Source organism: Pleurodeles waltl, chromosome 1_1 (genome assembly GCF_031143425.1).
Source record: "Pleurodeles waltl isolate 20211129_DDA chromosome 1_1, aPleWal1.hap1.20221129, whole genome shotgun sequence".
NCBI classification, from domain to species: domain Eukaryota; kingdom Metazoa; phylum Chordata; class Amphibia; order Caudata; family Salamandridae; genus Pleurodeles; species Pleurodeles waltl.
This window is the reverse complement of record NC_090436.1, coordinates 783,741,535-783,763,957: the sequence shown is the minus strand read 5'-3', so window position 1 is coordinate 783,763,957 and position 22,423 is coordinate 783,741,535. Positions and strand designations below refer to the sequence as shown.

The window sequence follows — 22,423 nt, the reverse complement described above, 5'->3', positions numbered from 1 at the left end:
GAAAAGAGCTCTTAGCAGCGGTCAGTGCAGAGAATGGAAAGATATGGATAATCCTCGGTGGAAATGAATATTTCTGCTATTTTGACAGCCAGGTTGTTGACTGCCAGGTGCAGAAAGAAGTTGGAATTCTTGAAGTTGAAAATGTAACTCCTTAGAGTTGGGGATGTAAAGGTGATTTTGCACCTATCAAACAGCCTAGCTGAAGGAAACTATACGTTTATTGCCTCTGTGGCTGCTGCCTCTGGACTATATGGTGAAGAGGAATTAAAAGAAGACAAGCCTGCCTAGAAAATGGCACTCAGTGTGATTTATTGAAAAAGGATTCCTGTTAGGAGAGATCCTTCTTATCTCGTTATGAGTGGTGCCTACTCTAGAACTGGAGGATAACAGCAAGGCACATTCACTTTCTTACACGATCGAGAAGAGCGATCCTTTGTTTAATATTTGTCTCATTGTGGTATTCATTGGCACTCTACTCCAGTTTCCTTGATCCTTATGATGCATTATAACGGCTGTGCGTCAGTAGAGACAAAAAGGTTGGAGATGGAAAGGAAGAATGAAGAAAGGAAGAATGTGTGATCGTTCTATTTTTAAATTATTTTTCTTAATTCTGCAGATGTTTTCAATGTATTATATGACACATTCACTTATATAGTGCAAGAGTTCAAGACGGAACCAAATACAATAAAGTGAAAAATGGTAGAATAGAAAAGTCACCCCAGTATTATTGGTGAAAGCTAAACGAAAAGTGGCCTAGCAGCAGAAGTACAACTTCAAGCATAGATAAACAAGCACCCAACTGGCTTATACCTTTGCTTCCATACTTTTTAGATGACTTAATATCACCAAAGGGACACCCTTACGTTCCTGAATACAGATGGCTATAGTCACCTTTAGGAAGAAAGTGCTGATAATAACATTTATGCCTGACTTCTGTCAGCTAGAGACTCAAATGTTCACCGTGCAGGTCTCCTCAAGGCCACGTCGATTTATTGCGGGATGGGATACCACAGAACACACTCGTTATCATAGCCTGTGCAGAGACCACCCTCCAAGCCACAGCACTAATTGCCTTGGGCGGGAGAAGGCATTGGATCGGATAGCATTTTTTGATACAGTGAGGCGCCTGCAGAGATATTTGAATTCTTTTATAAACTCTTTAAACAGAACATTTTAGTTCACTCCTGCTCCAACTGTTTGGCTTTCACGCCACCTCCAAATATAAACATGGCTCTTAAGGTTTCCTAATCTGTATCTTTGCCTCCAGTTTAGAAGAGGCCAACGAAATTGTACATCCCGGCTAGGAATTTGGTCAGCATTCTGGATACAGGCATATTGGTCCCCAAACTCAGATCTTTACCAAGAAAAGTACTCTCATTTTTCAAAACTGGAAGCATTTGTCAACTTGACTCCGGAATCGTATCAATGTGCTCAAAATTGTTAGACTTCCACAGCTTTTTATTCATTTTCAGTTCTCCTTTATAAACGCCAACAACATTTTCACCAAACTCACCTGTACATAGGTGTGTTTCAGATGGTGTCACAGGCAGTTTCGGTGAATACTGAGAAACTTGCAAAGGCCTCTCTCTCAAGTAGTTGGGCTCCAAGTTCCGACTTTATTTCTAGTTTTTTTTGCCAGTAAACTTTATTTTCCCATCCTGACATTTGCTGACATCTTCTGGAATCCTGTGTTTTTTCTTGTTGTAAATTGGCTCTGAAGGCCTCAAACCTAAACCATGTGAAATACAAGAAATTCATTGATTTGTGTCCCGCGTGACATACTGAGGTGTTGCAAACTCGCACACTCTAATTTGGGCCTATGTATTTGAGTCAATTCAATTCTTCTCCGACTTCTTTGCTATTCTAATCAGTGAAGCAAACTTTAAAAGGAGTTCACCATGCTCTGTTAAGATTCTTTGCAGTGTTTCCAATTTAAGAGATGATCTTTCTAAAGCTAGAGAAGACTTCTTAGGCAGGCGCGCCTCAAGCTCTTTACTCAGGTTTTTTCCTAAGCTGTCATTCTTCACAGAAGCAAATTTCTACAAACACTTTCTTTCAAGATTTGAAAAAAAGGTTTAGATGGATGGGCCCTGAAATGGATTGGCTGGGTGAACTGGTTGTTGCTCGGAATTGCATTTTTGAATTCCTTCAGAACGTGCATCCTGACTAGTTTTAAAATCCAGACTACATCACTACAGGGCTCTTGTCGATTTCTGCATTACCTCTGGTTAAAATCCAAAAGTGGAACTCCAGCTCCTGATTCTCTGTGTGACAGAGGCAAAGTCCCACCCCGCCCCCAACATTCTGAGTCCACATATCCAGCAGTTCTGCTATGTAAAAGTATTTCTGAGGAGGAATCTCGCTCTTCATCAGGCCCGAGCCAGAAATCTCTATGCAGGGAGTAGCAGACTAGATTAAACGTGACTTTATCTTATTTGGTAACATTTATTGCCAGTTTGGTTCTTGCTTGCCATTGGAAAGAATGCTCTGGGCCAGCTATGAATGTGTGAAAGTGTGACAGTTAAGAAGCTATTATGTTTGGGGAGCAGCCGTCTCAAGTGATAGGCTGTGTTAAATGGGAGTTGTTTAATAATTTTACTTTTTGAACATCATACCCCTGCCCTCCTCTCTGTCCGCATAGGTATAATCATGGGGAAAGAGAGACAGGAGCTGCTGGCGTAAGCGCAGCTCAGCTCCCACCCATCTCCCCCCCTCCCCCCGGCACACCATAAAGAAAGCAGAAAATGCCGCCCCCTGAAGAGTCCCTACTTGCCACCAGATGTCTTCCCACCCCTGTCTAACACCCCCTAACCTGAACTAGCCCCCAGACTGGTATTTGCTATCTACCATGCCCTGCCCTGCCCAACACCTCCGAACTGCAATGGGCTCCCAGACTGATATTTGCCGTCTGCATGCAGCAGGTGGCAAATATTAGTAGGTATGTTTAGGGAATCGGGAAAACATGCTGAAAATGATGCAGTAATTCTGGAAATACACAGTTATTCCCCATTCTGGAGCACAACTTCTCGTAATGTCCAGATTTAGGTGCGAAAATTCTGGACCCCAGGCAGGACACGTTATTGCCTATTTAGGGCTTTCCTTTATTTTCAGCGGTTTAAGAATGGCTCGTTCAATTAAAGCTAACCAAAACTATTAGAGAGATGCGTCTACTTGTACATTAAGTCCCAGAAAAGAAAAAGTGGTGTCCTGCTAAAATGAAGTGCTCAGGTAACCCAGAACCTCCTATCTATGCCCTCTTTCACCTTCATGATCAAGAGATACACAAAGGAAAGGGTATGTAGTTTGCATACGCCTCAGTCGTTCACAGCGTGCAAAAATCCTTTGCAAATATGGTTCCTGTTGTGGTACATAAAATATAATGAGGTTCTATGTCTCTGTAAGGAACTCTTCCATGTACTACAGGTTTTCGAAACTATTACAAAATGTTACTCATTGGGTTCATTATTCAATCTATTACTCTGTAAAATTGCTCTAGTCTCAGCGCCATGTTAATCGTTGTTGCAGAATTTAGCTTACAACAAAATTTGATCAAGTTTTATTATGTCATGTGACGTGTTATTTTTTTATTTCTCTTTTTTTTTTTAGAGAGAAGGTCAAGTGGAATCTGGGTTTATAACAGCCGCTACACGGTTGAGAGAGGACATTTCAGTAAGCAAACTGGAGCAGGTTAGTGGGCTAGAAGATCTCCCTTTTCTGGGCTATAAAATGTTGTAAGTAATTTGTTTTTATTAATGAACTCTTCAGCCTGTAAATGATGACAACGAAGTTGGAGAGCAAAAAGGAAATGAAATTGTAACCATGTCAAAGTTGGCACAAAAGATGCTAATTCCTCCTCGGGCTGCAACTAGATCAAATAAATAGAAATGCACAATAAGAAAATAATCTAGATTGTATTCTCCTTCCAAATTTGTATTACCTCCTCCCCAGTTGGTATGGTTACTCAAAACTATTTTTGTACTACAATGATATAAAGTATAAGATATATATATAAATATATTGTAACATCCCAGAACCCACTTACTGTCTCCTATCACATGTTGACTTTATGCTTATCCAGTATTAAATCTTTCATAACATGCTTGAATCATTCGCGTCGTCGAAGTGGGAGCCCCACTGTACCATAATAAAGCAGTATGCAAGAATTACACTAGGCTATATTGGCAGTAGGCCATCAGTTTAACAGCATATCTATGTCCTTTTGATCAATCAGGTGCTAGCACCCTCTAGAATACTCCCAAGAGAGGCTGATTCCCTCAGATTTTCTACTGCACGTCGTGTGAAGGGATTCTCCCTGAGCTCTGCTCAGTTGTTTCCAGTACATTCCAGTTCTCAGCATTTACAATGGCTGAGTTTTCCAAGAAAGGTCTGTGTCATTCCTACAAGTCCTGTGGGAACAGGAGGCTGCATTTGGAGGACCCACAAAGAGACTGTCTACACTGCCTTTACCGACAACATCAGGTAAATGAGTGTACAATTTGACATACCTTTTCTTCAAACACTTTGTGAGACAGAGAGGGAAGATTACTTCTGTGGCTGCAGAAGTCCAGATCGTAAAGATCCAGCTCTTCAGATGAGGATAGTGATTCAACTGTAAGACCCAATAAAAGGTCAATACCCTCTGGCCAAAGTGTAGGAAGCTGTCCTGGTGTGTGGTGGACACCTATGGTGTTGTCACCTTATACCAGTTATCCCCTATAAGAGAAGTGTAGGCAGTGTCTAGGAAGCCAGGGCTCTCTAGAGGTAGATGTGGATGAGCAGCCAAGACTTATCTAGGAGACACGCAAAGTTTATGCAATACCACTGTAGTCACACAGCAACTTATCACACATGAAAGAACCACACAGTTTTACAAAAATAAAGACACTTTATTATGGTAACACAACACTAGATTACTTATAGGCAGTTCCCCCCAACTGGATGTAAGTACACACTTGATATATAAACAATAGCAGTCAGAAGGTAGCATAGAAACAATAAGCATCGGCAATAGTTAGTGAAAATAGTGAGGGCCCTAGGGGAGGGCCAAACCATAACTAAGAAAGTGGAATGCAAAAGGCAGTCCCCCACCCTAGGAAATGCAATCTGTAGAGGGGAGCTGGAGGAAGTAGGAACTCCAAAAGGTAAGTACCAGAGTGCCCCCCAGTGACCAGGAGAGATGAGGTAAATACCTGGTTTTTCCCCAAACCCACAGGTAATCTTTGTAAAAGGACTGTGCAAGACCCAAGCAAGACTGGAAGAAACCAAAGGTGGATCCCGACAAGAGGACGTGCAAATGAAGGCGACCAAGTCCAGTTTGAGTTGGAGTGTTCCACTGGGGCAGGAGCCACCCTTCTGGAGATGCAGGCCTAGATCGACGGTGAAGACCAGGAGTCGGCTAAGCAGCACAGGAGCAGGAGAAGAGTTCCAGGAGTTATGCAGTCGATGTCCCACGTTGGAAGAAGAGTTGTAGTCAGTCAGTGGTGTAGAAAAGCCACGAACAAGCCTTGGCAAAAGCAAGAGTCGCAGATGACGAGTTGCAGAGCTGCTGAGGACCAGGAAGATCCAGGGGGACTCAACCCAAGGAGGGGAGCCCCAGGTGATCCTCAGCAGTGAGGTGAGTCAGAAGACGAGGATGCAGCCCCCACAGGCAACTCACAGGCAGCAAGCACAGGAGTCTCAGTGAGGCCCACTCAGCACACCTAGAGAGGAGTCCCACGTCGCTGGAGCAGCAGTTAGGAGACTGTGCTTTGCAGGGAAGAGTGCTGGAGGCCTGGGCTATGCGGAGCCTGAAGATCCCCTGGAAGAAGCTCCAACAAGCCTTGGTAGCTGCAAGAGTCGCGTGCACAGGGGTACTGCCCTGCAAGGACATACCATCTCCCAAGTTGGACATTGGTAGAGAGGACCAAGGGGCCCACTCAAAACCACCACCTGTGTTGCAGGATCCACGCAGTTTTGCAGGAGAGAAAATCCATGCAGCCGGTCGTCATTGCAGTTGGTGCCTGAAAGTGCAGGGGAGTGACTCCTTCAATCTAAGGGAGATTCCTTTGTGCTTCTTGTGCAGGCTGAAGACTTGTTGCCCTCAGAGGATACACAGCCAGGGACATGTTGCAGTTGCTGGAAAGAGCCGGAGAAACAATGTTGCAAAGCGGAATCGTCGCTGGAGTTGCAGATTGTCAGTTCTTGGAGTGTCCAGTTGCAGTCCCGTGGCCAGAAGATGAAGTATACGATGCAGAGGAGTCCAGCTAGAATCTTGCACGTCGAATATGAGGATCCACCCAAGCGGGAGACCCTAAATAGCCCAGAAAGGGGGATTGGTCACCTAGCAGGGTGACCACCTATCAGGAGGGGGCTGTGATGTCACCTGCCTGACCTGACCTGACACCTCAGATGCTCCCAGGGGCCTCTCCCTACTTTGGATTCAAGATGGTAGAATCAAATGGCCACCTGGAAGAGCTCTGGGCATTACCCCTAGGTTGGTGATGGACAGAGGATTGGTCACTCCCCCTTTCCATTGTCCAGTTTAGCGCCAGAGCAGGAGCCAGGGGATCCTGGACTGGTACAAAGCAGTGTATGAAAGGAGGGCACCAAATGTGCCCTTTAAAGCATACCGGTGGCTTGGGTAGGCTACCCCTCCCAAGCCATATAACACCTATTTTCAAAAGGAGAGGATGTTGCCTCAGTCTCCCAAAGGAACTCCTTTGTTCTGCCTTCCTCTGCTTGAGCAGGCTAAGCAGCAGGAGGGCAGGAACCTGTCTGTGTGGTACCAGCGGTGCGGGCTGCCCGGGAAAACCCTGCAAACTAGTAGGAGCAAAGCTGGGGGTCCTCTAAAGAGCCCCCAGAGTGCATGGAATCAAACAGTGAATACTGGTAACAGTATTGGGGTATGTTTCCTACATGTTTGATACCAAACATGCCTAGGTTCGGAGTTGCCATTATGTAGCTGGACACATTTGTCCAGTACATGGGTAAAATGGCTTCCCTGCACTTACGAAATCCAGGAAAATGGAGCTGGAGTTAATCGGGGCACTTCTGCTCATGCAGGGGTTCCCTCATACACAGGTACTTACACCCTGCCCTATGGGCTAGGAGGCCTGGCCATAGGGGTGACTTACAGTGACCTGGTGCAGTGACCTGTACTGAAAGGGTGCATGCACATTTTCATACAGGTTGCATGGCAGGCCTGCAGACACATTTTGCATGGGCTCCTATGGGTGGCATAATACATGCTGCAGCCCATGGAGAGCCCCTGGTGCCTCAATACCCTGGGAACCTAGGTACCATATACTAGGGAATTACATGGGGGCACCAGTATGATAAGTGTGGGGTGTACTAGGTTAGGGACAACCACATTTAAAGGGAGAGAGCACTCTCCCTCTAAAGGGATCCCAGCAGGATCCCAGTGAACACAGTCAAAACACACTGACAGCAAACAAAAAGTAGGGGGAACCATGCCAAAAAGAGGGTACTTTCCTACATCTTCCACATCAGATCTGGGGACCCACCCTCATGGAGGTACCTAAATAGCCCTAAAAAGGGATTTGGTCACCTAGTAAGGTGACCCCCTAGCAGAAGGGGGCTGTGACGTCATCTGCCTGACCTGGCCACTCAGATGCTCCCTGGGGCCTCTGCACATCTTGGTTTTAAGATGGCAGAATCAAGTGGCCACCTAGAGAAGCTCTGGGCACCATGCCTGGGGTGGTGATGGACAGGGGAGTGGTCACTCCCCTTTCGTTTGTCCAGTTTTGCGCCAGAGCAGGGACCGGGGGTCCCAGACTGGTGCAAACCGGTTTATGCAAGGAAGGCACCAAATGTGCCCTTCAAAGCAAACCAGTGGCTTGGGGAGGCTACCCCACCCAAGCCTTGTAACACCTATTTCCCAGGGAGAGGGTGTTGTCTCCCTCTCCCACAGGAAATCTTGTGTTCTGCCTTCCCCTGCCTTAGCTGGTCAAACAGCAGGAGGGCAGAAACCTGTCTGAGGGGTGGCAGCAGCGTGGGCTGCCCAGAAAACCCCAGAAGACTGTCAGGAGCAGTACTGGGGGTCCTCTAAAGAGTCCCAGAGTGTATGGAATCATACAACCAATACTGGCAATAGTATTGGGGTATGATTCGGACGTGTTTGATACCAAACGTGCCCAGGTTTGGAGTTACTATGCCTTGAAGTCTCATCACAAAGACCCTCACTAAAAGGAGAAGATTCTTCTTATCTCCGCAGGGTTAACCTCCTCCCAACGATCCACTCCATCTCTGAAAAGAAAGGATAATCACCACTCTCCCTCATCTGAACTGTCACTACTGTCTCGCCAACGAGAACTTCATCATTGAGCACATAATCAACAACAGCTATTACTGTTCCTATATTGTCTACAAAGGTATTTTCCTCTAAGTCACAGTCAACGGTGGATTTGACATTATCGCCGTTGAAGAGGAATATACCATTGATGAAGCCAACGACAACAAAGGCACTCTCAACAATGGCTGCACCATTGTCGACAGCTTCACCATCCACAGCCCCACTACGAGACCTTCGTCCACCACAGCACCATCGACGATAGCACAGTCAAAGAGAGCACTGTCGTAGCTTACACCGTCGACTGGAGGAATTTTGCATGCAACATCACATTTCACTTTTGCATTGTCTACCACGTAATCAACAGATTCAATTACTACTGTAAAAATTACAAAAATAATAATGTCTTGCACCCTGAGGAGACCAAGCCATCTGATAGGCTGGGAGAAGCCTGAAGATAAGGGACCTTTTGGGGATGCACCCAGTCCGCCACAACTTCAAGTGAAGTATCAAGAGGACAACGAGGGCGGTGACCAACACTGCTATGAGTCTTATTTCACCCCGCATGGCAAACACTGTGAACACTAGGACTGTCCTCAGCCTAGGCAAAATGTTGTTCAAATGCCCACCTCCGTGGTTCAAGATTTGCAAGCTATGCTGCAAGATTACCAAAGGAGTTTTCCGGACTCTAACCAAGGTCCATAGCCAATGCAACCCAGGGCTATTTCTACTGCCGAGAAACATTCCCACACCACCAACACCCAGGTTCACACAAGATTCAACCATTGCCTCACCTCCTAGGGGGATGACGCTTCTACAGAAGATGAAAGGGAAGAGGGAGAAATACCTTTTCCATAACAACCGCAGGATAAATGGGACAATTACTTGGTCCATACTCCATCTCCCCCACTTCCTCACCCCTCAGTTTCTCCCTCTGAGGACATCGGAGGTTTCCACAAATTAGTGGACCAAGCTGCAGCACGTTTCCACCTCCAAACTCCGTTGCGCAGTTGGTCTGTTTTCTCCATGATTTTAAAGCGCAAGCTAGAAAGTAAGTGGGAACCACCCCCTCATAGATTACATTGGGAATGAGGGGCTTAAAATCATGAAAAATCCAGCTATGGTCACTCCAGTTCCACCACGCCTGGATAAAATATATAAGGCCACAGAGGATTTCCCTGATTGTCTCATCAGCTACCCTAAGCCTGACTCTGTTGTCTCTCAGGCAGCTCAAAGACACTCAAAAAACCCGTGCATTCCAATATCTGCTATACAGGTAAGGAAGGCAAACATCTGGACAATGTCGGGAAGAGGTTTTCTCTCATGTCTGCCATTACTATTCATGCAGCCAACACTTGCAATCCTAGGGCGTTATGACCGCCAGATGTGGTCAGATATCAGCAGCTTGCTTTATCTCATCCCTGAGGACAGAAAGTCTGAAGTGAAGAAGATACTGCAGGAGGGTGAGCGTACTTCTTCAGAGATTATCGATTGTGCCCTCAACATCGCCTCCACAGGTATCCGCCAGTTAGCCAGAGCAGCAATTTTAAGGTGCCAGGGACGGCTAAAGGCCAAATCTTTCAGACTGGAGATCCAATCAAAGATCTTGGACATGGTCTACAATGGTGAAAATTTGTTTGAGAAGCACATTCACTACGTTTTATGGCAATAAAAACAGACAGCGACACTGACAGGTCTCTCAGCACTTGGTAGTCAAGAATTTACTCTTTCGAGGTGCCAGAGGGAGAGGTTTCTCTTCTTACAGAGATGGATACCAAAGACCCCAACTATTTCAAATTCAGTCCCAATATAGATCTTCCTACCGTCAGGCTATTGCCAGCCACCCTTAGCAGCCTATAACGAGCAAACCTCATGCTAAAAGCACCCCTCCCCCCCCAGGGTAGAGATACAGGTCGCAAACATTGACCTGGATCAGGTACCAGTTACACCCACTCCTTCCATCCATGTGGGCGCGAATATCTCAAACTACCTCTACCACTGGAAGGAGATAATATCAGACAAATTGATATTAGATTTAGTAAACAGTGGCTATACCTTGCATTTTGTGCAGAGACCACCAACCCATCCTCTGAAAGGAGCCCAGCCACCACGTCTTCATTTATTTACTAATGAAAGAAGCATTAATAATGCTTTTGAAAGGTGTGATAAAGAAGGTTCTCCCTCATCAAAGAGGATTAGGATTTTACTCCCGTTTCTTTTCCTGGTGCAGAAGAAAACAGGGAGGGGAATGGAGGCCTATACTGGACCTCAGGAAACTGAACACATTTCTGCGCAAACAGTCCTTCCGTGTGATAACTTTATCAGACATCCTTCATCTTCTAGACAGCAGAGATTACATGACATCGTTGGACTTACAAGATGCTTACTTCCGCATTCCTATTCATCCCAAGCATTGCAAATACCTCCGCTTCACCATAACTGGTACCCATTATCAGTTCAAAGTCCTTCCTTTCGGACTAAAGTCAGCCCCTCGGATTTTCATGAAATGTCTTGCCCCAGTGGGCAGCTACACTTCACAAACAAAGTCATCAGGTATTTTCCTATCTAGACGATTGGCTGCTGAAAGCTTCATCACCACAACAAGCATCCCAAGCCTCCAGGGCCTGTCTTTCACTATTTCGCAGACCAGGTCTCACTGTAAACTACCAAAAGTCCTCCAACATGGCTACTCAAAGAATAATTTTCCTGGGTGCCAACCTTGACACAATCGAGAGCAAGGCTTAGTTGTCAGAAGACAGACAACAAATACTATCCAGTCTGGCTCTACAAATCTCCAAAAGAAAGTCTCTTTCTGTAAGACTATTCAAGTCTCTCCTGGGAATGATCTCCAATTACAAGTGGAGCTACAAAAGCAGTGGATCCAGTCTCAAGGCTCCTTCGAAGACTTGATCAGCATTACCCCAAGGACGGTGGAAACGCTATCATGGTGCTCTCGCACAGATCATATCCATCTAATAGAGACGTCTAGTTCCAAATTCCTTACCTTAGAATTCCCCCAGGCATCAGACTGGATCTGGAGATTTTTCTTAGAGCAGTACCCTTGCTCGCCGTCAGGTGACGTCGGTCGACTCCACGTGTGTTGTTGGTGTCATGGTTGCCGTGATGACGCCCCGGTCATACATAGGGGCCATCCCGGTGCACTATCCGTTCTTTTCTTTCGGCACCACACGCAGATCCGGAAAAGAGCTACCCCTTAGTCATTTTGTGACTAGTTTTGACCTTTTGTCGTTATTTTTTGCTTTTTGGTATGTACAGGGATGTCACAGAAGACCGGTTTCAAACCGTGTGACTCCTGTCACCAAATGATGCCTGTGACGGATTCGCACCTAGTGTGTTTGTGGTGTCTGGAACGCGACCACGACCCGAAGTCGTGCTCCTAGTGCTGGGCCATGAACCCGAAGGCTTTGAGGGAGCGGTCCCTGAAGCTCATGGCGGCCCGGCGCTCAACTCAGCATGTCTCCCAGTCTCGCAGAGGAAGGTCATGAGACCACTCCCGGAGTCATCACCACTCTTCGTCCTCCCATTCTAAATCTTCGGGACACTCTGGTCATAAGAAGTCGTCGAAGAAGGCCAAATGTTCTTCAACTTCACCCCATTGTTCCATCGATGTGATACGGGAAGAGTGTCGATGCTCTAGGCCTCTCTCCGTGGAGCCTATTTCTTGGTCTGCTCCGCACCTCCCCGATTGCCTGGGAGCAGGAGCCACCGCTGCCCAGCTGAAGGAGTTTTACAAGGCCATGCGCCTCATCTTTGGGGAGGCCTACCCCACTCGTGCGCCTTTAGGGCCCGGGGGATGGGATAGGGGCTCCTCGGGTTCTGTGCTTCTGCTCTGGCCACTGAGGGTCCCTCCGGATCCGTGCAGATGCCGGTTGTGTCACTGTGACCTTCACCGGCACCAGCAAAGACATCGACGCCGGTTGGGCCCACAATTGACGTCGACCCAGTCCTCATCCCTGACGACCCAGAGCCAGAACGGCGTCGCTCGATGCTGGATCCGGCTTCGATGGGGTCTACTCACCCCAGGTTGGATTCTGACCCTTTTTATTATGAGTACGAATATGGCGAAGCATTGAAGGGGACGCTGGACCCTTTGGAATGCCAGCTAGACAACAAAGCCGTGGACTGGGCACAGGAATTTGGCAGGGCTAGTAGTTGGGATACTTCTCCAGATGCTAGCATGCTTTCTTGTCTTACCGTGGCTACGGCAGAGGGGAGCGTCTTACTCCATGGTGGTCAGTAGGGCAGCTGATGTCCTTGGCCTTGAGCTTTCTTCTGTTGCAGTCAGGGCTAACCTCCTGACAGAGGTGATTCAGGCGTGGACTTCCACGTAAGAGCCTCTCCTTCCATTTAATGAAGCCCTCACCGATGTCCTTCTGGGTACTTGGTCCAGACACAGCACAGGGGCTTCTGTGAATAGGACAATCGCCCGCAGTCATCGGCCTGCCCCGAACAACCCTAAATTCCTGTCCCAGCATCCCACGCCTGAGAGCCTTGCCATCCAGGCTTCTTCTTCTTCCTCTGGTGCATTCCCCTCTGCTCCCCCAGATAGGGAATCAAAAAGACTGAATCCACTTGGGAAGGAAATGTTTTCTTCCTTCAGTTTGGCACTGCGGTCCGTGAACACTGCGTGCTTTTTGGGCCACTATACCCTTTCACTGTGGGATACGGTCGCACAGCTATTGCCGCAGGTCATGGAGAAGGCCCGGCCATCATCTCCCAAGCCGTTGCTGATGGGAGGGATGCAGCTAAGTTCATGATTCGTTGTGGGCTGGACACAACCGACTCACTGGGCAGATGGGTTGTGTCGACGGTGGCCTTGAGGTGCCACGCCTGGTTGAGGACGTCTGTTTTTTAGAGAGGATATCCAACAGCCGCTCATGGACATGCCCTTCGATGGCACCCATCTCTTAGGAGACAAAGCAGACTCTGCACTCAAGAGGTTCAAGGAGTCCTATGCTATGGCACGGTCCCTTGGCCTCGCGGCTGCCCCTCGCCCGACACAGTGTGCCTTTTCGCTCCTTTCGTGGTCACAGAAGGGGCTCCCTGTCGTGTCCTTTCCCTGCTGGCCACCGAACCGCACATGCTACTTAGCCACTGCGCGGCCGGGGATGTGGAATCCCATGGGCTTGTGGGACAGGGTACCCGAGGTCTGCCCAGTCCATCCCTGCCACAACCTCCAAACCCTCCTAGTCCATTCCACCATTTCGGACCACTTGGGGGCAGGATCTGCCCTGCTGGGAATCCATCATGATGGACAGGTGGGTTTTGCACATTGTCCGAAGGGGCTATGCCCTCCCCTTCGAGATTGCCCCTCTGCCCATGTCCATCTTACGGCTGCTTACTGGAGGATAATTTGGCACTTCTCTGGAAGGAAGTCGCAGCTCTCTTGGCCAAGGGAGCCATAGCGAGGGTCCCTGCACCAGAAATATGTGATGGTTGTTATTCCTGCTACTTTCTGGTGCCCAAAAAAGACAAGGGCCTACGTCCTATTTTAGACCTTTGGGCCCTCAATCTCTCCCTCAAGAAGGAGAAGTCCAAAATGCTCGCTCAGGTCCTGTCTGCCTTGGACCTGGGAGACTGGATGGTAGCGTTGCACTTGCAGGACGCATACTTCCATATACCCGTCTTACCTGCCCACAGGCGCTACCTGCGATTCGTGGTAGGTCACAAGCACTTTCAATTTACTGCACTTCCCTTCGGCCTTACTAGCGCCCCTCAGGTTTTCATGCAAGTGATGGCTGTGGTTGCAGCTCATCTGCGCAGGTTAGTGGTTTCAGTCTTCCCCTTCCTCAGTGACTGGCTGTTCATGGTGGACATGCCCCAGAAAGTCATCTCCCACCTTCAGACTGCGCCAAACCTTCTGCACTCATTGGGGTTCACTATAATCAAGCCAAAGTCACACTTAACTCTGTCTCATATGCTCCCTTTTATCAGAGCTGTTCTGGACACACTCCAGTTTTGGGCCTATCCTCCCGAAAAGCAAGTCCAGGATATTCAGGCTATGATTCCGATGTTTCAGCCTCTATCCTGGATTTTGGTGAGAATGGCTCTGAGGCTGCTGGGCCTCATGATCTCCTGCATCCTGCTAGTGACACATGCCAGATGGCATATGCAGGCTCTGCAGTGGGACCTGAAGTTCCAGTGGGTGCAGCATCGGGGGAATCTCTCTGACATGGTCCAGATTTTGGAGGGAACTGTGAAAACCTGCAGTGGTGGCTTTCGAATCACTATTGGGTCAACAGCAGATCCCTCTCCTTTCCCCAACCAGATCTTACAATAGTGACAGATGTGTCACTTCTGGGACCGGGCGGCCACATGGGAGAGGCGGAGATCAGAGGTCTCTATTCTCCACCACAGTCCGGACTCCATATCAATCTTTTGGAGCTCTGGATGATCAGACTTCCATTAAAAGCATTGCTTCCCTCTCTAAAAGGGAAAGTAGTGCAAATGTTCACGGACAACACTACGGCCATGTGGTACTGCAACAATCAGGGAGGAGTGGGGTTGTAGACTCTTTGTCAAGAGGCTCTGCACCTCTGGACATGGCTGGAACATCAGGGCATACTCCTGGTGTTCCACATCTGGTGGGCTTTCTGAATGCCAGAGCAGACAAACTCAGCCATCGATAAATAGTCGATCACGAATGGCGACTCTGTCCAAAGGTAGCTCAAGGCCCCTTTCAACAGTGGGGAGAGCCTTGATTAGATATCTTTGCCTCCGCAGAGAACGTGCAGCGTCAACTATTTTGCTCGTAGGAGTTTCCAAGACGGCACTTGCTTGCCAACACTGTTCGTCTCGAGTGGAACTTAGGACTCCTTTTTTTTTTTTTTTTAATCTCTTTATTGGTATTTGATACATAACATTAGTCATATGCATTCGTGCGCAACAGCTCTGTCTTTACCATAATACCAACTTGAAGATCCACCGTAGAGAAAAAATAACGGTATTGAGAGGTCGAGAGATGTTAAAAGAAAGGTTGAAACATATAGAGGAGTAAGTTAGAGACTGCTTGGGGGTGGCCTCGGGTGGGAGGAGGAGAGTGGGGGGGGGAGGCAGTGGGGACCTGCCCCCGACTATATTATTTTTGCTCAGTTACATAAGTCATTCACTGAAGTTAACTATTAATTAGTAGTTGGAGGCAGCTAGCCACACCGGTCTATCGTTGTGAGCATTGCGGATGATAGTGTGCCCAGTTCCTTTGTGTGGGTGCTGAAGATCCAGGTAAGGATCGCCAGTGGGGGCGCGGGGTATCTTTCATTCCTCACCGTGTGTGTTGGGTGGCATGGTTACAGGCAACAATTGTGTCGGACCTGGGGAGTATCCCTCCAGATGTACTAATTAGCTTTATGAAACCCCGCTGTGTGGAGAATGAGGCGTTATGTTGGAACGTCTTCCCATGTGCGTATCCCAGTGTCCTCGCACCTTAGCAATGCGATTGATGTGTGAGATATGTGTCGAGTAGAATTACTAGTAGTTTCATGGGGGTCGTGTATCGTCTTTATTCTCAATTGAGGGACTCCCATGTGTCCAATCCCTTGATCGTCAACCCTCTATCCCGGAGTGAATGTAGCAGCTGTACCTCTGCTTTTGCCCATTTCAGCAGGTCGCCTGTCCAGCGGTGTATATCCGGCGCGTTCGGTGCCTTCCATTGCATCGCCAGGAGGCGATTGAACAGCACAAATGCTAGTTCGATGCACCTGTTTCCCTCCCTTGGACCTCGGGTGGATACCTAGCAAACAGGATTCGGGCGTGGGAGACAATGGGTGATCCAGCAATTCAGCGGTTAATGAGGTTATGGCATGCCAGGCCCGCAACACAGGGAGGCAGTCCCATGTCATATGGAAAAAGGTAGCATCAGGATTGCCGCACTTTGGGCATTCCTGACTAGTTTGGGGGAACATACGCCAGAGCCGATGCGGGGATAGGTAGGTTTGATGTAAATAATTGAATTGTGTGTAATGGAATCTAGGATCGCGCGACACTTCGCATGTCAAACTGAGTGCGGTGCTCCATGCCTGTTGTGTCAGCGGTGTGGGGAGAACCAGGTCCCACCTGGCCTTCGCTCTTGCCTGACCCACATCTGGGCTCCTGAGCAGGGTACCATATATCTGAGATGTGCTGTACTTAGTTCCCAGGCCGGCTCGTAAATCATGCAAGAGAGGGGCAGTCGGGGGTTCACGCTCCCCGCAATGCCACGTGCTGCCTGCGAGCTGCTGTAGAGCGCAGTGCGCTATTAACCATCCCGACCCAAGTCATGAGTGATTGTCTGTATGTCCTTTGTAGGCCACGAGGTCAGCCTGTGCTGTCCAGCCAGTTTCCATGCACTTGGAATGGTCAACAGGGGAATCCTGGGTGAGTAGGGTGGAACCTGGTGTCCATCCAGTATGTAGCGGCGCCAACACCTGTGTCTAACAGGATATTGTGTTGACGCGAAAGGCTGCTATGGTCTAACAGCTTTTGCAACACGTTAGCTTGACCGAATGGGACGTGTACCATCCTTGCCTCCGAGTTTGGGGGATCCTGCATCCAGCGCGAAGTCCAATGTATCTGTGCTGCTGCATAATACAGCTCGTAGTGCGGGGTACCTAGGCACCCCTGCGTGAGCGGTAAGTGTGTGTCGGCAAGTGCCACTCTCTGTTGTCCGCAGCCCCATATCAAGTCAGTCAACAGACTGTTCAGCGTTTTAAAGAAGACTCGGGGGATTACTATCGGCAGCGCAGAGAAGTGATATAGCGGTCGTGGAAGTATGATCATCTTTGTGATCGCCACCCTCCCCATTGGGGATAACGGAAGCGAGCGGCAAAACGGTAAGGAGCCTCTAATGGATCTGACTATGCGTCCTAGATTCCCCTCTCTGAGGTCGACTGCGCCGTGATAAATGTGTATCCCTAGGTAGTTAAAGGTGGTGTAGTACCATGGTAGAGCATGTGTTGAGACAGTGAGGCGAAGGATCCTGGGAACCGGTATCATTGGGAACAGGTAGGACTTTGTCCAGTTCACGCGCAAGCCTGACAGGTCTCCGCATAGGTCCAGTAACTGCAACATGTCCGGAAGGGACGCTGTGCAATTGCATAGATATATCAGTGCGTCGTCCGCATAGAGGGAGACGATCTGGTATTTTTCGCCGTCAGGTATAACCCACTTTTGAGCTCTGCATCTGAGCTGTGCCCAAGAGGCTCAATCGCCAATGCGAAAATAGCGGCGAAAGTGGGCAACCCTGTCTCGTGCCTCTTCCGATGGCGAACCTGTCGGATATAATCCCGCCTGTCTTGACCCGGGCAGTTGGGCCAGAATACAAAATGGTGATCCACTGCATGAATACCTTCCCGAACCACATACATCCCAGTGCCTCCATTAAAAAGGGCCAGCCCACTGTGTCAACCGCCTTCTCTATATCGAGGGATACCGCAAACCCGTTCATATTCTACCTCTGGGGCATCAGACATGAGCCTTAGCAGGCATCGTATATTAATGAAGGTGTTCCGACCAGGGATAAATCCTGACTGGTCTTCGTGAACCAGAGACAGCAGCAATGGGAGAAGACTGTTTGCGAGAACCTTCCCCAGTAGCTTACAGTCCAGGTTTAACAGTGATAGGGGGCGGTATGATCGGACATCCAGTGGGTCACGACCTGGCTTAGGAAGAACAACTATTACTGCCTTGCGCTGCGAGTGCAGGAGCTGTACCTTCGTGAAGGCCTCTTGCAGCATTTACAGATATGGTTTAATTGTCTGCGCGGATAATGTATGATAGTATTCCGTTGGGAGACATCGCTGCCCGGAGCTTTGTTGCGAGCCAGTTGTCGTAAAGCCAGCTGAATCTCTTCAGGGTTTATGGGTTTCTCCAATTCCAGCTGATGAGGTGTGAAGAGGCAAGCCAGGGGCAGCGTGGGGAAGAAGTCTGCCAGCTGCGCTGCTTTTGAGGGGGGCCTTGCTGCGTACAGAGTACTGTATTGTTGCCTGAATGTGTCATTTATTTCTGATTGTGTGTTAACCACGGCACCGGATTCCAGTCGTATGGCTCCTATGGGGGTGGGCTGTTGTTCGTTGTGTACCAGTGATGCCAGCAAACTGCTGGAACGGTCTCATTCGGAGTGTGTCCTGACGACATAGTGACGGTAGTTGAACTTTCGCAAACGCAAGTCGACCTCGGTCCAGTGCGTGCGTGGTGCGCGCAAAGCCTCCGGAGACACGAAGCCTGACGCCACCACGCGTTCCACTGCCAGAAGCTCAGACTCGATCTGCAGCAGTTCGCGCGTGAGCGTGCGTCGCACTCCACCCGCCGCCGATAGACATAGGCCCCTCACCACTACTTTATGAGCATCCCATTCCTCCGCCCGCGACGACGCTGTCCCCCGTTAATTGCGAAATAAGTAGTGATGTGCCCCACCAGCTCTTGGCGAAACGGGGGATTGAGTAGCAAGTTCGGTTGCAGGCGCCAGGAGGGAATGCATGCGCGCGTCCTATCCCATTGAATGGAGGTCGTCAAAGGGCAGTGATCTGATATAGTTTTCGCCAGGTATGATGTCTTGGTAAAGTTATTGGTCAGCCCAGCCGAGCTGAATAACAAATCTATGCGGGTATGGAGGCAGTGAACCGGGAAAAAAGGAGTATTCCTTGTCTAGTGGGTGTAGGAATCTGCACAAATCACTAAGTCTCCTTTCCAGCATCCCAGTCTGCAGCACCAGAGAAGTTTTCCTGCTGGGGGCGCCGTTGAATGGGGGGTGGGACCTATCCATGTCTATGTCTGGCACACAATTCAGATAGCCGCCCCATATACTATGTAGCGTTGGATCCTGGAGGAGTTGGGGGGTGATTGACAATAAGAAGTCCCCTTGTTTTGAGTTTGGAGCATATAATCCCACTATGACTAGTGGCCTACCGTCTAGGGACCCGTCTAATTGGAGGTATCTACCATCCACATCAATCCTGTGGCGCTCTACAGTGTAGGGGACCCCTGGGGCAATCCACACCAGCACCCCTTTAGCGAATGCTGAAGTTGTGGTACCATAAACCAGCCCAGGCATTTTCTGTGGAGGCTGTGTAGGTCTTCTGGCGTTAGGTGCGTTTCTTACAGTATAGCTATGTGCGTTCTATGTCTTTTGAGGTACGCATATACCCTACAGCGCTTGGAGGCATTAGCCATGCCTCTCACATTCCATGTCAAGATGTTGTACGTGTCCATGCCCATGTAAGTGTGAGAAAGCGCAGTGGAACAGACGCTAGCGAGACTCGTCGTTGGGGTAGGAACATTGTGGAAAACATCGACACCCGCAAATTCCCCCCCCCCCAATTGTCCCCTGCCCCCAGCTCGCACCACCCCAAAAACGTAAAGAAAGATATAGTAAAGATGTAAGTACTAGAAAAGAGAACTTACAGGGCAAGGCCCTACTCGTAACACGTTGGCACAACAGGTGCCGCAGGTAACAACTGTCCGAACAAGGTCCCTTTGGTGTCCCTTATGGGTGTGGGGAGGCGTAGATGTAAAAGGCATAGGTTCCGTAAGCCCAGCCCGGTCCGGATAATCTGCACTCCTACACTGCCCCGGACATCCCACTGTCACTTAGGTGATGACACTGAAGCCCGCCTTTGATGGGGTGGCCGAGTAGGCCAGCAAGCGAGGACCGTAGGGCGGAGTCACTGGAACTTACATAGTGCACCCTCCGTCGCTGAGCCAGACATCCTTCTGTCTGTGTGCGCCACTGTGGCGCATATCTGCCCCAGAGGTCATCCAGGCGATTAGTTCAGAGCCTGTGGCGTTGGGCGAGATTAAATATCATCTGATGTGCGCGGGGTGAGCTCCGGGCTGAGTATTGATGGGTAGGTGGAGGGACTGGAGTGGTCCATGGTCTTGTCCTCACGGCGGGCAGAATACTCGGCTGAGGTGAACAAATTAGCGTCTTTTAAGGCCTGTGCCTGGCTCTCCGCCGCTTGCGATCTAGAAGGGCGCATCCCGGCACCAGGTCTCTTCCTCCTGCGGAGTCGGGGAGTGATCCATTCATCCTGTTTAGAGTCATCTTTAGTTGGCTCAACCAGTCCCTTGGCGTGGTACCAAGTCCAGGCATCTTCCGGGGTGGGAAGATGTGGGTCCTCTCCCCATCTATCACTCGGAGACGTGCCAGCAACAACAGAGAGAGTAAGTGAGGTTGCTATCACGTAGAAGTTGTTTGACCTTCATGAAAGAGGCATGTTTGTGTTGTTCCTCAACTGTGTAATCAGGATAAGCCGTGATAACATTATTGTCCATCTGCGTGGGGCCCTGTGACCTGAAGCACTGCAGGATCTGATCTCTGTCACATAAGTGAGGAGACGTGTGAACAGGGGCTTAGGCGGAGCCCCCGGACGCAGTGGCCTACTTGGAATCCGGTGAGCCCGTTCCACCGTGAGCGCCGGTGGCGCATTATGTAATAGCACTGTGTCTTTTAACCACTGTTCTAGAAATGCTTCTGCCTTTGGCGTCTCCACTCGCTCCGGGAACCCCATAAATCTGATGTTGTTCCTCCGTGAGCGGCCCTCCGCGTCTTCCGCTCTGCGCTGCAAATGAAGGACCTCCAATTTCATTTGCTGTAGTTGGTCTCGTAGTTCTCTGATGACAGGTTGAACTGTGGTGAGCGCAGTTTCATTAACGGTGACTCTTTCCGCCAGTTTATGGTGATCCGCTCTGAGTAGATTCACTTCCAGTGCCACAGAATAAATTTTCCCCTCTAGGGTCACTTTAGTGTCTAGCACAGCTTGTAAAAGCATTTCAAATTGCGCACAGTGAGCTCACAATGTCTCATTCATCTGGTGTAGGGCAGCAACTTGGTCCCCGGCAGCCCCAAGGGGATGGCATTTCCCTGTCCGCGGTTTGCTGCGCTCTGGGCGGTTTTGGCTTGACCATGATTGCTTGTGGCACTGATCCTCAGCAAGCAATCGCACCGATCAAACACCATGCAGAGCATCGGCCTTTCACCGTGTCACACTGCGTGGTATGTGCTGCCACAGAGGCCCAGTCTGCCCCAGGAACTCACTCTGCTGGTTTGTGCCAGGGTGCCCCTGGAGCCCACCTCGCCGATCCTTGGGTTAGGCCGTCGCACTGGCCGGCCAATGTGCCAAGCGTCTGCCAGGGCGGCCTTACCGGAACTTCAGTCCCTCGTGTAGGCGCGAGAACACTGGCGGCGGATACATGCCACTTCGGGGTCCGTTTGTTTCATGTAAGTGGCTGCGCAGGGTCCTTCCCCAAAGAGGTTAGCACGTGCAATGGGATCTATGGTGTCGTGCCGTTGTCCTCTGGGCTCAGGTCCAGGCCGTGTGATCAGCCCACCCGGAGGGCGCCCCAACGGCGGACAGAACACCTCTGTGTGCCCTCTTCTGACCTCTCAGGCCCCACACAGCCCCACTCCCACGCAGCCCGTCAGCCGTTGTGTGTCCTGCCCTATTAGTAGATACACAGCTCCACGGGGGTTCAACTTACACTGTGGTAGGCCTTGTTATCGTGCCACCCGCCAGAGAGCTCTGTCAGCTCCATCCGACCATGCGCAGGCTTGTCCTTCAGGCGGCCATCCAGTCATGAAGGGCGGGCCCCCCCACCACAGGAGGTGCGGTACGCCTGCCGGGGGCCCAACCCCGGTGTTCAACGGGTGCGCGGGCAACCGGGCCTCCAGGTGACCGGTGATCTTCCGCCGGCGTGCCCCACCCCAGTGCAGCTCGCAAGTGCGTTCCTGCACCTTCTCCCTTGGGCCCACAGGCGCGCTGGGCCCGTAAAAATAAGCACAGAGGTGCTGCTGCATCCCCGGGGGAAGCGCCTCCCTTGTGCAGCCGCACCACAACTCCGCGGCTGAGGCTGCGATCCCCGCGGGCCCGACCTCGAGGCGCACCCGGTCTCGCGGTCAAGAGACCACACCCAGCCAATCACACGCCCCCGCACCAGATAGCAGGCGCTGGGACGGCTCAGGACAGGAGATTTGACAGATTAATGTCGGGCCGCGAGCAGAGCTCTTTAGGAAGCGTCCGCTCCGGTCGCCATCTTGACCACGCCGAACTTAGGCCTCCTTTACGCCTTCCCACCTATACCACCTTTGTCCAGAGTTCTGAAGAAGATCAAGAGCGACCGGGCCCAAGTAATCCTTGTAGCTCC

General features: G+C 49.9%; 1 protein-coding gene across 3 annotated transcripts in view; it reads left to right on the top strand.

The window, feature by feature from the left end:
• The window catches only part of ERCC6L2 (ERCC excision repair 6 like 2), a 1,058,011-nt gene that overhangs the window by 653,130 nt on the left and 382,458 nt on the right, over window positions 1-22,423 (top strand). For all 3 annotated transcript variants that reach the window (XM_069227916.1, XM_069227908.1, XM_069227899.1), the window contains one exon: window positions 3,607-3,687. In XM_069227916.1, coding sequence (XP_069084017.1) covers window positions 3,607-3,687 — 81 coding nt within the window. The remainder of the gene's footprint in view (window positions 1-3,606; window positions 3,688-22,423) is intronic.